Source organism: Streptopelia decaocto (assembly GCF_964273445.1).
Source record: "Streptopelia decaocto genome assembly, chromosome: 1".
Classification (NCBI taxonomy): Eukaryota; Metazoa; Chordata; class Aves; order Columbiformes; family Columbidae; genus Streptopelia; species Streptopelia decaocto.
The window spans coordinates 192715434-192732450 of NC_138663.1; the positions used below are offsets into that span (position 1 = coordinate 192715434).

Sequence of the window (17017 nt, forward strand, 5' to 3'; positions counted from 1 at the left end):
TATCAGAAATGTTATAGTATACCTTCAAAAGGTAGTGTTTCTTTTTTGCTTCCTCATAGAGGTTTTTCAGGGAGGTGTGCAACAAACTGCTGTATATATCCAGTGTTTGGGTGGACAATGAACTGCTTCTTGGGGAGTGTAGCCGTGGTCGCTTCAGAACTTGTAATAATGAGGTGGTGAAGTTCACTGTGCGAACTGCACAAATTTTAGCAACCCATTGTTGTGCACTGTTGGTAGTACTTGCAAGGAGACGTGACACACATATGCAGACACTTGCAAGCATTGTGAGACAGGCACACCTACCTAACTCCTCTGTTGAAAAAAGTCTTTGTGTTTCCCACTTGCACATGCAAAACTTTTACGTACCATCTTTCATGCTCTGCAGAAGTGCTGAAGAAAGATCTTGATACTGTTCATACAGTGGTGCCACACCAGCTGTAAATGTTTACCACAGGCTTACACACTGATGCAGATGTTAAAATCTGTTTTGTAGATCAAGGGAATGTGAATTACTCTCTTCTTTTATGTTCATAACTACTTTTCATATACTCATGAAATTTTTATTTCTACCCAGGAAATTACTAAAGTTGAGCAGATAAAACCTCAGTTTAACCAAATGTATTTGACACAAACACCAACACTGGCTGAACGCCCAGTTCTTGATGCCTTGTTTACACAGTGCATGGTAGTACTCACTCCCCCTTGAAACCTGTATATTTTCCAGCTGTTTTCAGTGTCTTTCATTGTCCTCCAAATTATTTTGGCAATCCTAAGTATAGCTTATATAAGGATGTGATATGTGTTCTGGGCAGATCACACACGTTTCTGCAAAACTTTGGTTGTATTAACAAAAAGAAAACAGCAATTCCAGCTCCTTAGGTAGAACTCATTATATAAGTATATATACCAGATCTTCTGAGGTTTTTTCCTAGATTTAAGATAGACCTAGGTAATAGAAAGTTAGTAACAAGTCAAGCTCTGACAACACATTTTTGTTGTGGGTTTGGGTTTTTTTGTGACCTAATAAATGGTCAAATGTCTTTATGCTTGGGAAGGAGTTTGTAGAGGACTCTTTAGAATAGTGGCTGGCTTTAGTCTATTACGTGTGCTAAGTAGCCTGAATTTTATTGTGCAAGTTGCTTCCCCCTGCAAGCTCTGCAGCTCCCTCACCTGCAAGCCTCTGCTTCTCTGCTGCTACTGAGCATAATGATTTTAAATAACTAATGTCTGAAGTTGCATTCTCTTTTCACATGCTGTGGCATGTGGACTGCTGCTAGAACACAACTGCAAATAGGCTTGTTATGTGCACTCAAAGCCTGCGTGCTTCTCTCCAGGAAGGAATTGGCCTTTTCTGAAAGATGCAACTGTCATTCAAGAACTTTAAACCAGTGGCTGAAATTAGGTAGTCGGAAGAGGTAGATGCTTCTTGGGGATACTGCAGACTATTTGTGCATAATTCAAAAAATCTTTATCCAGGTTATAGAGTTACTGTTTTAGGAAGATGCAACTGAAATAAACTTCTATTTTCTGGCCCAGAGAAAACACAAAGGCTAAGCTTCTACTGCTCTTTTGAGATTCAAAATCAACTGGCCTGAGAATTCTTTATAGAAAACTATTTTGTTAAATATGCAACTCCAAAAGAGGTGTAGAAATAGAAGTTACAAAAATTAATTAGGAAACTGGGGAGCACTGCAGTGTGATCTAAGCTAAAGTCATCATAGCTTTAACATGAAGCTTAGGAATAAGTAGCGATTGGAGTGTGTACTTTGCTTTGATTTCAAGGGATCACAAAACACATCACATCCCTACAGCAGGGAAGAGATGGACTGTTGCACAAATTGTCTAAGCAAAACTGCATCAAAATAAAAGGTAGTAAATAAGGAAACTCAACTTAGATGGCAGCTCAGGGAGCTGGACTCTATCATTTGGTTACTCCAGCAGTTTTGAAAATGCTCTATCTGCCTGACTCCAGGGTAGAAGCTTGGGCTTTCCTTAGGCTTTTTGCACAGATTAATGTGACTTAAAAGCCATACATTTTGCGTACAACAGATGTGTTTAGCGTTTTAGCCAAGACTGCTAATAGCACTCTTTGGGTATAGAGTTGGGGATTTAAGAGTTAATTTGCACTAAGCTTTCATGTTTCTTGCCTTATTTTCTTAAGTATTGGTTCCATTTCAGATGTTATGCTAAAGATACATCCCACAAACAAATCTCCATATTGAAGGATATCGGGAAGAAGAACAACTGTACTGACATGTTACGGCTTCTCTTTTTAAACAAAATTTTGTAAAGAATGGCAATTTTTTTAATGGTTTTGACTGAAACTATGTCTAATAGATACATTTTTAAGTCACAAAGATTTTGTAATTTATAAACCATTGCTTTCTGCCTCAAGAGTACTCTAAGCTTTTCAGGCCTTTACGAATGGTTTAGTCATATTCAAATCTTACTTGTGATGCAGACAACTAGCAAGGAATGCACCTGGTATAGTCATGCTGTTCAAGCTGAAGAACCACTTGAAAGTGATGCAGCCACAATCTGAACAGCAACACTTCCATGCTTCGGTAGAAAATTCCATGCCTTGGCAGTCAGGAGGGTGCTCTTGTGCACCCTCCCCTCTGTTCTCTTGGAGAACGGGGGCTCAGGCTGCTGGTGGGGATTGGAACACGGTGTGTCCGAGGACACGTGTGCACACCGACCATTTCTTAACAAAGCCTGTGCTGTTTTCAAACACTTCATCTTAACATAATACTAGTGTTTAATAAATTGTCTCTGTTTGCGCAAAGCTTTGCCGCAGGAAAGCTGCAGAGAATTGTCCAAAGGTAAAATCCAATATTGCTGTAATTACTTAAGTACTGTTCCTTCTATAGTTTTTCTAATCCAGTCATTCATGGTAGTTATTTGCACCATCACGGAAGGAAGGAGACTTGTAATATGTTGCCTATAAATATTGACAGTGTACAGGGATATAGATACACCTATGTGCACTTGATCTTAAATGAAATGTGTTTAAAAAAAAAAAAAATCAGCCTTAGATAAGTGGGTATAGTGGATGACCTGATGGAAAAAGTAATGGCAACAATGCTGACTGAACAGCTAAATAAAAATAGCCTCTCTGCTTTCATAGTGCTGTTAAAGGTCAACTTAAAAATACTGTGATTTTGAGGATATAGAACTAGAATAGTATTGTTACAAATCCTGCTGGCTTCCTGAAAGTGCAAGCCTAAAAATAGTTGGGGTTGGGGGTGGAATCAACTATCTGATATGGGTGGGAGGGTGTTTTTTCTTTATGGTGGTTGTACTGAAATTGTTGTGTTTCATGTAGGTCTTCTGGTGAATCACTTCTGCCTGGTCAGGCATGGCAAATTTGGTTTGCTAGGTACATAGTGGTTGTTGGCTAAACCTTAAAGATCATAAAAACCTGAAGATCTGTCCCAGGTCTTGTCTAAGAGTCATTTGGTCTTGGAAGCACAGTATGACAGCCATTTCCCTTTCACGTTCCTTAGACTGGTTCAGAAGTTGTTCAGTATTATTACTTGCCAGGAAAAGGTTTGGAAGTTTTTGTTGTATTTTCTTCCCTTCAAAGAAGGTGATTTTGGACATGTTTTCCCCATGTCTCTTTGGGTGTGGCTGCACATTTAACATTTTTTAGCATTGGAAATTTTTTTATTTGCCCCCTACCGTGCACTTAAAAAAACTAACCCTTGGTTATACACAGTGCTATCAAACAGATGAACATGCTACTGAACTCAGATGTAAAGGGTGCCCATCAGCTGCCACACGCCAGTTTAACATGTCAGAGAAGGAAAGTCAGGGTTGTGCTTTTTTCACTTTGTGAAAAGCGAGATGGAAGACCTATAGCAGAATGGGTGTGGCAGGAAATGTTTAACAATAATACTGTATTAGTTGCTAAAAAGTGTTAATGTATTAATCTCTTTCTCTCTTTCTCCTCAGAATGAATTGCCAGATACCCATGCAAAATTCCATGTGCTGTTCCTTTTCTTTGTGGCAGCCATGTTCTTCATCAGCATACTGTCACTCTTCAGCTACCACTGCTGGCTGGTTGGCAAAAACAGATCAACCATAGGTTAGTTAATTGAAATGTGGAACTGTACCTTGTCCAGAAAACCAACAGGTCAATGAGAATGTGAGGCCTACAGGATATGCCATCACATATCAATGGAATTTTTAAACATTGTGCAATATGGAGCATATTTGATGAAAGTAATTAAAGGTGAAGCATACTGGAAAATGAAGCATGTGTAGGGGTTCTCTGCTGGAGCCAAGCATGTGGATTCATGATGAATGTTACTTTCTTTTGTTTGCATTTTTGTGGCACTGTGCATTTTTGTTGTGCTTTTATATAGTGTTAAGTGTGTAACATAATTGCTATGTGCTAGTAACCCTGTTATAATACTTCGAGTAGCTGGGTGGCCCCAACCAAACTGAATTCTCTACTGTATATGAACATACTACATTTTGAACCAGATCCAAAAGAGAATTCTTAAATTCTGTGAAATAAAATGGACCTCACTATTAGGACATGGCTTGTGAAAGCAGTGCAGTAAAAATTTAAACACTGATGCATGTTTCCTAAATAATAAGAGATTCCCATAATTTCTATGCCTAAAGGTTTTGAATGGCATTGACCAGCATAAGCAAGTTATGTGCATAAGTTAAAATATCTGAAGTTCTTGCTAAAGCATTTTTGAAAGTGGTTTTTTTGCAGGGTCAGGGGAACAGGAGATGGTTGGGTATTTCCACAACTGAATAAGTCAAGATCTTATACCTTTCAGTGAATGTTAATTTTCTATCCTCAAGTGAGTTGATTGAAAGTGAAATCGTTTTCAGGTTGCTAGAATTTTTTATGAAGGAAAAGGAATTTCTTTGATTGCTTGACAGGAGGATTGAGTCCTTTTTCTTGTAACATATCTACAGCTAATGAATATTCACAGTCTCTCTTTTAGCTTTGAAGAAAATTTCAGCATGTTCTTTGCCCAAAAGTCAGTGGTCATAACTGGCAACACAGTCAGTACTTTACTCACTTTCTGGATCGTGACTTTAAAAAGACAAGCTGTTGGTATGGGGAGATCAATGAGTCCTTTTGGTTCCTGGCCAAGGGTGTAACCTGACTGACTAAAAAAATTCTGGTGATTTTCTATAGTTTGTGGTGTGTCTGTTGTTTCCAATGTAATAGATCTTAACTTCCTCTGAGACCATGGGATGCTCTTGATTCAACTTCAGACCTTGACAGAAGTGAAAGAGTGACCTGTATGGATTTAGGTCCAGCAGAGCCTGTGGTGAGTGGCTTGTAGAAGAGGAAGGGTTCTGCTCAAAGGCTTCACAGGCCGAAGAGAGACTCACCATCAGTGAATAAGGGCTGTGGTATCTTTGGCATGTTCATGGTACTTAGCTCTGTCTCAGGCCTTATGGTAGATGGAAAGAGAGAAAGATGACTGTTCTGATTACATGAACTTTCTTACCTTTCATTTCTATTTTTGTCATTAACCTTGTGATATTATTTAATGCTCTCTGATTATTCGATGTGACTTTTTTTCCCCCCATAATACACATCAAGATCGTCTCTGCTTGCTCAACACTTTTCACAGGGGAGAAGTTTGAGCCTGTTTATTCGTCTTCCCTGACTCCTTATCGCTCTAGAGATATCACATGTTTTTCTTTTACAGAAACATTCCGTGCACCCACATTTCGAAATGGCCCTGATAAAAATGGATTTTCTCTTGGATGCAGCAAAAATCTGAGGGAGGTTTTCGGAGATGAAAAGAAGTATTGGCTACTCCCTATCTTTACCAGGTATTCAGTCTAAATGGAAATAGAGAATAAATTGATTCCATGACTTCCACCTTGCTTCCCCTTCTCTTAAAAAATAAATAAATAAATAAATAAGGCACAACTGAAAAGCCAACTTGTAAATCCTGCAGGGTTAATATTGCTATAGAGAAAATGTGCAGGAGAAAACTGAGCAAACTGCGCAAGGTTTTCATTCAAATACAAGGGCCTCATTGACAAGGGCCTTCTAAATATGGAAGTTTGGAAAGCTTTGAGAGGTGTATTTCAAAAATTGTACACCTTTCGGTGGTAGTATTAGTGTCTGATTACGGAGCAGAAATCAGCAGCTCAGAGGAGATCCCAATGCTTGAACTTCAGCTGCATTAAAACAACATCAGTTTAAAAACACCCCCTCTTACCCTTGAAAAAACGTGACAGCTTTTCTGTTGTTCCAAATGTAGCTACTCCTACATTTATTCAGTCCCAAAATTACATTTGGCCTTTGAAGGCAACCACGAGGCTAATGTGGCCCTGGGTGAAAATTAGTTTGACACCCCTGCTGTAGGTGACAGTTTCAGTATTGAGAGCCGCCTGAGAAAGTGCATGTAAATATGCAGTAGTGAAAAGGAAATTCTGATACAATGCAAAATACTGGGTTTAAAACTTCTGCTGAGCCAGAGTTGCAGACGAGCATCAGAGCAGCTTGATGAAACAAGAATGACCTGCTGCCCAGTCCCATCACTCCAGAAAGTCAGCAGAACAAAGTAGGTGCTGTGTTTCAACACTGCTTTTGGAAGTTTGTGTATCTGTTCAACATGGTGAACCTGTTTGTGAAGCTGAGGTCTGGTAGCAAACAGCAGAGATAATAACAAGATCTTAAGTTGCCTCAGCTGTTTGCTCAATTACCATGACTTTACATGTGATTTTAAAAAGAAGCTATATTTTACATCAGTCTGTTTTGCCACCACATTTTATCCTGATTAGACTTGCTTTAAACGAAGGCTTAGCTAACCTTAGAATGATGGGCAGAGGGGAAAGCATGGTGACTAGAATATAATTTATGCTACAGCTTCTGGGGTTGTAAATACCAGATAGTCCAACTGTGTGTGCATGGTGCATTGGGGGAAGACTAGGGCTACCGTCTGCAGAAACACTGATGTTTCTGAAACACAGAGACTAGTGCTGTGCTCAGCAATCCCTACTTCAGTGATAAGGCAGGAATCACTTGAGCTCCAAGATTTAATTAACTGATCAACCAGCTTAGTGGTAGAACTGCCTTGTACAACTCTATGCTGCACTCAAGTGCTTGATTTGAGCCTGTGGCATTTATCTTTTGCATGGGTACTTGTTCAGTGCAGTTAAAAGTACAAACACTGATTTGAATCTTTGTTTCTGGTTTAGCTTGGGTGACGGGTGTAATTTTCCAACTCGTTTGGTGATCGTGGATCCAGAGCAACTTACTGTCTCAAGCCAAAATGAACCTGCCAAAAGGTAATTATAGCATTTAAGATACTGATTTTGTACTGTTCTGTACTTCATCTGGAAAAAACATGGTTTGAAGACTATTTTTTATACATCTTGTGATGTTCAGAGCAAGTTAGTAAGTCGTCAGAGAAGGATAGGATGGATCAAGACTACCAAATGGTGCTGCTTGATGCAGAAATGCTCTTTCTTGATTTTGACCTATAACAGAATATGGTTCTAAGGAAACTGTAGTACAGAAAGTATGAGAGGTTACTGGCTCTTGACAACAATCTAAAAAGTCCTAGGGAAGACTGAATAATGGTCATGGAAAAAAAAAAGTTTAAGATTTTTTTTTTTTTAATTAGAGAAAGGCAAGGTATGTATATTATTTGTATTTCACCTCCTCCAGCATGCTTAAACAAGGGATACTGAGACACAGTTTGCAAGAGAGGTGGATCACTGTGCCTATTGCTGGCTTTAGCACTGGAGGGTTTTTAGCTAATTACTTTTTATCCCTCCAAAGGTGCATGCTTTGCAGCTTCCATGTATTTTCAGAAAGCTTGCTTTAGATTCAAAGACACAGGAGCATGTGAAACTTCTGGAGACGTTTACGTTTGTCATTTTAGAAGTCTTCTGTACAGTTTGGCGAATATGTAGCTGTCAAATGAATTTTGTGCTGTCAACAGCAGTCACCTGAGTTATCAGGCATCAGGAGGGTTCAAAGGCAAGTCTGAGAAGAAGTTGCTTCCAATGCTACATAACCTGTAGAATTTACACAACAGGAAGGTATCCTTTTGCATTAGGAAGATGTTCAGCAGAAGGCCCTACCATTTACTGATGGGATAAGGTGGCATTAGGTTGTTCCTCCAGACAGCACTGGTTAGGTTTTTGTTTTAACTATGTGGCAGTAGTGTTGTTATTAGTATGGCATTTCTTGCCTATCAGTCTCTGCTTTTTTTCCATTAGAACTGTGAGTGGCCTGTGTCAGGTAGGGATTTAGACTGATGACTGGAACATACCTATAGGAGAATTAGGGTTGGAGGCAGGGGGCCATTTTTAGTTGGCAGTGTAGGGCATTTTTTGTTATTTACTTTGCTCTTAAGTAATTTCACTACTCTAGAAATGTATGAAATAAGCAGCTACTGCTATTACAGAATTCCTGTTGACTTTGCTTACTTTTCAGCTCTGGAGCCAATCAGTCCTTTTCTCCTCGACCACTCAGTGAATCACAAAATCGATTGCTAGCCAGTGACAGCCAGTGGGTGGAAAGTGGCCTAGAAGAGGAAAATGTTAAATCAGGTAGCCTGCATCGTTACATTTCTTATTATTTGATTTTTATTCTTTTTTTTGTCGTGGGTTGTTGGGTTTTTTTTTTTTAAGGCCTAAAAAGTCCAGGAATTGGTTGTAGTCAAGTAGAACATCATTTGTTCTGTAGAATCAAGTCAGCATGTTTGTGAGTTAAGGCTAACTTGTCTCATGCTCTGCTCCAAACTGAGTTATTAAACTAAGGTAGCAGACAGATAATTCTTGCTTCCACACTTCCTGTTCTGAGATTTTTGGATCTTTTTACGTTTGATTAGGGAGAGGAAAATATTTTTCTAAAATAGGCATAACATGATAAATGGTTTGAAGTCTTTGCTATTTGTTGTGCAAATCTGCAAAAACACATAATTGAAATTCTCACATTTTAGGTGCAAAAAAGCATATTATAGTTTCATTGGAAAGCTGATCTCAGCTGATTACTAACCAACCATCTCAGTGAGAAACAGGTAAGACCAACATAATTGATTGCCATTTCTGTATATGTACCAGTAAACTAAAATAGACATCTTGAAGTCAAAATTCACTAGTCAGAATGCAGAGGAGTCCTCTGATGTTGAATGAGAAGTAGAAAAACCTAAATAAAACTCTGAATGGCTGTCTAGAAGACAAGAATGACAGTAATGCTGTAGTGCAGGAAGCATGGGTTGGTTAGATCTGAGATGAGTCAGACTAATCCTGTAATTTAGGTTGAAGTGGGTAGCGCTGGATTTGTTACTTGACCAGGGAAGATAATCTAATCTGCTAAACAGGCAATTTCAAGATGAAGTGCTGTATTGAGGAAGCGCTGCTCTTAATGAACAGCTCCTTAACTGTTGTCTTAATCGTTTATTGGTGGGCCGTGCTCTGCTTTCATATTTTAAGAAGCTGTGTGCACAAGGAAGGAAGATCAATACATAACTATAGGTACTTGCATACGGACTGCTTTGTCACCCTTAAATTGACGGTGATGTTCTGTTATGTAAGAGCTCAGCACACATTTTGCATTCAGGAAATACAGTGAGTGCTGCTGCGTATGTGAAAACTTCCCTTAGTGTATTATATTTCCAGTGAGTAAATTAGATACCTTCATACTGTGGTGAGTTTATAAGCTCCTGTTAAGCGTTCCTCTTTGGGAGAGAAACAAATCTTATTTGGACAACTAGCAACTGTAGATGCTGAGGGCCGAGTCATTCACCCCCCCGCCTTTATTTTTCCTACCCAAAAAAAAGTGGGAGACAGAGCTTGCAAGGAATTCCCATTTCCTTTGGAAAGAAAACAAAATATCTGAGTTTAGTGGGCTCAGTAACTTTAGGATCACTTAATTCTTTAATTTTTTTTAAATAAGCCTTACCTAGAATCATTGTTTTGATGAGGTTTGGGGATTGTTTGTTTGTTTTCAAGAAAAAAAATCTGTCTAAAAGGTCTTAGTGGGAGATGATGCAATGCTTGAACTGATACTGGTCAGACTACTCTGTAAACTTGTACAAAAACAAAATTAGGCTAATTAGTGGTACTTCTGAAAAACCTACTCAACCATGAGAACCAATCAACCAACCAATAATGATTTTTCCCTTTGCAACTTTTCTTATTACTTTATATAAATGTGCAAGTGGATGTCCCAAGCAAGGGCTCCTTTGAGCCTCTATCTATATAAAAATAATTTAAACAGGAGACTAAAGCTTTCCTATTCACAGAAAGGAAGAGATATTGTGAGAGCAGTTCATCCCAGCAGCCTTTGACAGGGTCAGTCCACTGACCCAGAGAGGGAGCATAAGTGACTGGCTTATCAAGACAATTAACTGGTAATAGTTTGGGATCAGCTTCCTTTCTGTTCTCCCTCTCTAGTTAAAGTCAGGCCAAATTTATCAAAGGATGATTGTGTACTTTGTGTCGCAATTGCCCAGCCTGCTGTAGTTTCAAAAGTTGTATAAATAAGTGGTGCATAATTGCACACAATGCAAAAACATTTTGGAATGCGTTATCTCGAGTAATGGTTAAGTCAGTAGCACAACATTTCAGCCATTCTGAGTTCAGCTGGATTTGATCACAGTTTATATAGACCAAGGTGGTGAATTCTAGTCACCCTGCAATTGTAAGCCACTATGCAATAGCTGTGATTCAGCATCTGTTCCATGTACTGTCGCATACGCTTTGACAAACTGATAGTTGGTTTTTTTCAATTTTATGCCTATAAGATGTAGCAGAAGCAGTCAAAGTTATGGCTGACAAGTAAAATTTACAGATTATTGTAAAGAGCATGATTTGTAAAAGAAGGTGACCCCCCAGCCAGCAGTTCCCCAGCCTCACCTGGGCAAATATAATTTGTGTCCCCATATCTATCAGTTGAATTAAATGAGCAGCTTATGCCAATCAGGGATCCAAGAGACTTTAGCCACAGGTCAGTGGTGATGGATTTGCATTCTTAGTGGAGATAATCTTCTAAAACGTAAGAGGTTTAAAACAAAACAAAGACCTCACACCTCCCAGAAGGCTAATTATGAGTTGAAGTTTCCTTAACTGCTGTCCTGAATCAGGAGCCTGTAAATTACGTTACCTAGCTGCATTCTTGTAGCACACTATGATCTGTTTTTTCAAAGCTTATGGTATAATTTTGCTAATTAACTTTTTTGTTTCACTAGGTTTCTGCAACACATTTTGTGCTTGAATATTACTTAATTTTGTTTGGAAGAATTGAGCAGTTAAAGGAACATGAACATTTTAGAAAGAGACAAGAAATTCAAGTTTCTGCACAGTACAATGGATTCTTGTACGCACTATTGCAGAGCAGGGAAGTTAAGACAGATGCCTTAAGATTCTTAACGTGCATTTATGCAACACTGAATTATCTACTGCTACCAAAGGGCCAAATCCTGAAGTGCCCTGCTTGGATGCACAAGGTCCAGAGTGGGAACTATGCATTTCTGTTAATGCTGCAGTGGTGGGGTAGATCGCAGAGACTCCTGCCTCCCCACGGGCAAACTTCATACCTTAGGCACTGCAGAAGTCACTTCAGAGCAAGTATTCAGGGGAAAGAAAGAAAGAAAAAAGGAAAAGAGAAAAATAAAAGGGGGCGGGGGGGGGGGGTAAGTCAACATAGAGCATGGCCAGTGAGACTGAAGTGCGATGCTACATGGTTCAAACACCAGGTGATGGGGAAGAGGACTGGATGGTGTCTCTTCCCCTCTTATTAACCATTCTACACCATGGTCACAGCCTTCAAAGTCTTTTGGGACTGAGGATTCCTTCTACTAGCTGTGCTTTGGAGCAAGGCAATGCCAACAACATAAAAGCCTTTTATTTAGGTGTTGCTTTTTTTGCTATAGGATTGAGCCCCCTGATCATTATAACTTGATTTATTTAACTGTATCAAGAACAGAGTTCAAGGAAGCAAACTCATTTTTTAGTTGAAAAAACATTATTACCTTCCAACAATTGTCTCTCAACATACAAAGAAAAGCCAATCCAAAAATGAATTAACAACTGTTACATTTTCTGTTAATGTCTGCAGTGTTTTGTATGAGGCAGTAACAAAATGGTAAAGTACCCCTGAGAAAAACCTTGGTGCAGTTGTGTGTTGTTAGGAAATGGAGCTGGAAGAGTACTGTTTTTTCTATGGGACTCTGGATGGTTTATAAATGCTGTTTTATACTTCTGTTTTATCTTTTTAATAAAGGCATAAGTTTTTATTGGGTCTAAGGTACCATTTAAACAAATATCCAGTACTTATGAGAAAATTAGTGTTGGATCATACATCTGTGTTAACACACTGAAAATTTGTATGCTTTAGTCTGCCACTTTCAAGTCTAGTTTAAGCGATACTGAAATTGCTAAAGATTGAGTACTTTGTGCAGTGATGTACGTGTTCACAAAAGACAAAATGTGTTTCCTGTGTGAGGAATGAAGTCCCTCCAAAGCTCAAGACCTACAGCAAACATTTTTTCCCCCTTCACTGTTCTACAGAGAAGCTGCTATCTCCTCTTTAGGTGGTATTGGAATTTTGCACCTGGAAAAAGTGACAAGTACTATTTTCCTGTCTGTAACTTTTCTGATGTTCAGCTGCTGCTGATTACAAACAGACATGAGCCCTTTTGGTACAGACTGAAGGCAGTAACCGAGTTGATGATCTGAACAAAAGGAACCTGTTTGATTTCTCAGACTGATTGCTACTTAAGTCAAATATGTTTATGACGAAGATATGAAGGTATCAAGTATACTGTAAGGTTTAAAACAAGTATTTTTTGTCTTGGAAAGAATAAATTTTTCTTGGGTATTAATCTTCTAGAACAAGAACATTCTTTGAGAACCTATGAACATGATTTGTTCACTGTTGGATGTTCTTGAGACAGAAGTAATGGTCCAAACTTGCATGTTTTATAGAAGTTACAGAGTGTTTCTTCAAACTTTGTAGAAGAAATTTTGCATTTGCTAATTTCAAAACTTAGAAAAACATTTGCTGCACATTTGAAAGGTTTAGCTTTTTCTTTTCGAATGTCAGGTGAGAAGTGCTCATTTGAATATAAGCTCTCAGCAGTACAGCACCAGCAACATTTCTTGGGGAAGACAACAGCCAGAAGACTGCAGGTGTAAATTTGCAGCCCCAAACACTGGTGGAACTGTAATGGAGGGCCTGGGTATCATCTGGATTTTACTGCATCAGTGTATTGCAGTTGAGGTAACACAAGCATGGTCATCATCTAGCAGAACTATAAGCAAAATCTGTCTCTCTAATATGGGAAATACCACTGATTCAGCAATACAGTCTCTGCTCATCCCTCCCCCCCAGTGCTCAATATACCCCCATATGAATGTATATATACTGTAGGCTAACATCAGTATAACTTGTTTGATTTCTTAAGTCAGGATAGTTAATCTACAGGAAAAACTGCAAGTAAACAGACTGTGCTAACTCCATGTGTGGTCTCTAGCAAGTGCTGGTCCTCTGAAACCAGTTCTTTGTCTATCTGATGGACATTTTTATGGCTTTTCATGAAGTGCTGATGTTTCTGACATCTTTATGCAGATCACGGGTATATTTTGTCCCAGATTTTTATCACGTTTCAGATGAATAAAGGAGACTAGTGTGCTTTGGCCACTCTTGAGGCCAGAGTTACTGCTGGTGTAAAAGCAGGCATTACTGAAAAGTCCCTTTGCCAAATATCAAATGTAGTAAAATGATTCAAATATGAGTCTTCCAAATTCACCATCCTTGACCCCCCCTCCATGTTGGTTTTATTTTTTTTCTCTTTTTCCCCAGATAACTGGTTCCTAAGAGAAAGCCCAGACTGATAGAAAGGAGTGGAGTTCTCAAAGGAAAGGGTCGAACAGTGAGTGGGATGGGGGGCAGGTTTTCACGTCTACAGCAGCAGGATGTCTTCTGTCTCTCAGAGTTCTGTCCTGACAGTTCCCCAGCCATAAGCAAGGGCACCCTGTATCAAAGAGTAGGACAAGCAAAATGAGGAGATGGCCAGGAATGAAAAAGCTGGCAAGGAGAAGCAGCTGTGTGGGTGTTGCAGGCAGCAGTGGGTATCCCTGTCAGCAGAGGCGGTGGCCTTAGGGCTGCCCCAGGAAATGGGTCCTGTTGGCCCACGCGCTGAGGAGCTGAGAACTCCCACTGAACACAGCGAGAAGAGCAGCCCTGCCTGGTTCAGGAGGCCAGAAGGGAGACTGATCCTGAGAAAAGAACTGTCTAGGAGGCTGAGTCATGTTGTACATGCTGGTTTTGTGCTTTAACCTATCAGCAACTCTTGAAAATACCTAGATTGACACTAAAAATGAGCCCTTAAGCTTCTAGATCTATCAAAATAACTACTGTTGCAAGCCATAAATAGTATTGTAGATACTGTAGAATAGTTAACATTGGCTGCAATTAGAAACTATGCTTTAGTATTTCTTACTGCTTTTTTCTTTTTAAAAAATCTACATACACACAAGAGTCATGTACACAAAATGACATTAAACTCCCGGTGTGAGGACAGAAGCCTGATGCAGGACAAGATTTCAGTGTGATTTCTCCTCAAGATTTCTGAAGTGTCTCAATATGATTAACCTGTCCCTGTGAAGATGAGGCAGAGAAATAGAAAATACTTCAAACTACACAGCTAATACTGCTTTTATCTAACAACTATTTATTCTCAGACTCTACAACACACAGATCATTGCTGCTCCTACCAAAGGCATGTTATGGGAAGAGGTGTAGGTTTCTGTCATAACTGTCGTATCGTAAGCCTTTAAAACTTCCACTTTACATATTCAGAGGATTATTTTAGAGGAAGTTCAGGCACTTTTATTTTTAGGAATTTGAGTAGAAATTATGGTAAGATTTTTTTGTTAAAGCTGTCCCTTGAGTGTGGAATTCGCAGGTACCAGGCTACTTTTGGTATGCTAGTCTTAGAAACTGGTCCTGTTCTCCAGAGTGCTAAACACCTGCAGTTTTCAGGTACTGTTTCCTCCCTTGTTGGATCTTGTGTGGCTCTTCTGTATTGTCAGTAGCCTCTGGGGTTTGGAGGTTTGTTCTGGTTGTAGCTCACCAGAGCCCCAAGAGGAGGAAAAAAGCAGCGTTTGCAGCAGCATCAGTGTCTGGCAGATGGATCAAGAGATGCATTGACTCTGACATAAATTAACCAGATCTACCTAGATCTGGAGCACTGACTAACTATATAAATTAATTTTTTTAAAAAAAGTAGTTGAGCTTCACAGTGTATGTTCTCTGAGGACCGCATCTAAAATTGTACATAAGTGTGGGATTCAGGTATACATTTACAGAGGCTCCAAATAGCAGCTACTTTAACTCAGTGCAGATCAAGACCTCATCTCTCACAGTACCTAAAACAGTGAGGTGTGCAACAGCAGTGCAACATCAGAGGCTCTTCTATCCTAAATAGCACCAAAGAGAGCAGCTGCATGTAAAGCGATTTGTTATAATACTGAAGATATTTACTACACTCATTTCTATCAATTTCTTTTGTATATATAGACAGCTTTTATATGCATTTTTCTTAATTACAAAACTGTCATGAAATGTAATGAAGCTGCAAATTATAGTTAATTTTAATGCTGATTAAAACTGGTGTTTGGCTGTTTGTTTTCTACAGCAATTACTTGAATCTTGTTTCCATTAGGTAGTGAAGTCTGATAATGTTTACAGGATTGCTTTCTTTGTTTTTTGGGGGGTTTCCACTCCTCTGCTCGGCAGTCAGGCAGCTGTGTTGGGGATGAAGTGCTGGGACCACCATTAGCACCAAAGCACTAATGGTGACAGGCAGATTCCCTTCCCTGTACCCAGCTTAGCTGACAACTTACATGCTTAGCATGTTCCTATTTGTCCCATCCCTTAACCTGTTGCTATCAGCTCGATTGTGAGAAACTTAAATCTTTCTGAATGGCAATTTACAATCATAAAAATATCACCAAAAGAGGCGGCAATCCTGCTGTTAAAGATCTGCCTCCTCTCCCCTTTTTAACTTCGATTAATTAAACATCCCTGGGTTATCTCTGTGATTATTTTTGTATTTTCCAGGAGGGTCATCAACATTTGCACTAACCACAATGTCCTGGCTGTTCTGCTTCCACATAATTATTTCTAATTGTGCTGCCTAAACTTGTAATGAGCTGTATTTAAGTCTGAGGTAAAGTGTAAAAGATATATGTACTGATGACACATTTATTGTATTTTTTTGTATGTTACAGATAGGACCAGTCCTATGCACAGAGAAAACGTTGCCATTTATAGTTTAATACTTGAAGTAACTTTTTTAAATGGGCTTTTATAAATGAATTAAATACAAAATCACATTGCTTTGCCTGAAAGTTCTTTTATGTTTTAATTGTATTGTGCAATTTCCCCATATGTATACTTTTCCATAAATGTTATCTTAAGCCATTTATAACCATTGAAAGTGCGTTCAAGAATTTGTACATCAGTGTTCAGACCTGTTCATACTTCTCTGAAGTATAATTCATGTTGAAATAAAAACGGTGTATCATTTTAGGCCTCTTTTCCAAAGTGATAAAATATGAACACTTGAATTCATCAGTGAATGCAACGTCAGCTCAATAAAAGTATGTGAAACAATCTGAAAACTGCTAAGCTGTAGCATGTGTGTATTACATCAGTGAGAAAAACTGCCAACCTGGGCAACATTTTGTAACTGTTCCACAGTTTTTACACGCCAGTTGCAACAAACCTAACATTAGGATCACTCTTGAGACATCTTCCAGGTCACTTGAGAGGGCAAATAAAAAACCTCTGACTTGTGTCTGACTATATTCCTTCAGGACACTGAACAGGACTTAGAAATCAGACTGCCACTCCCACAGGAATCAGCTGTGCTCCTTTTAGGTCAGAAATAATCTCTGTAAGAGGGCAGCAACACCCAAGTTGACATTGATGTGACAGTAACACTGCCATGTAAATTCAACAGTCCTTTCCAGGAAGTTTAAAAAAAATTGAGCATTCTACAAT

General features: G+C 39.0%; 1 protein-coding gene across 3 annotated transcripts in view; it reads left to right on the forward strand.

Annotated features, from left to right (window-relative positions):
* Positions 1-16635, forward strand: part of ZDHHC20 (zDHHC palmitoyltransferase 20) — a 48855-nt gene extending 32220 nt beyond the window's left edge. For all 3 annotated transcript variants that reach the window (XM_082043164.1, XM_082043165.1, XM_082043166.1), the window contains exons 8-13: positions 3955-4087; positions 5688-5814; positions 7192-7281; positions 8438-8553; positions 8946-9023; positions 11196-16635. In XM_082043164.1, the coding sequence (XP_081899290.1) occupies positions 3955-4087; positions 5688-5814; positions 7192-7281; positions 8438-8553; positions 8946-8983 (504 nt within the window). In that variant the 3' untranslated portion in view covers positions 8984-9023; positions 11196-16635. The remainder of the gene's footprint in view (positions 1-3954; positions 4088-5687; positions 5815-7191; positions 7282-8437; positions 8554-8945; positions 9024-11195) is intronic.
* Positions 16636-17017: the final 382 nt, after the last annotated feature.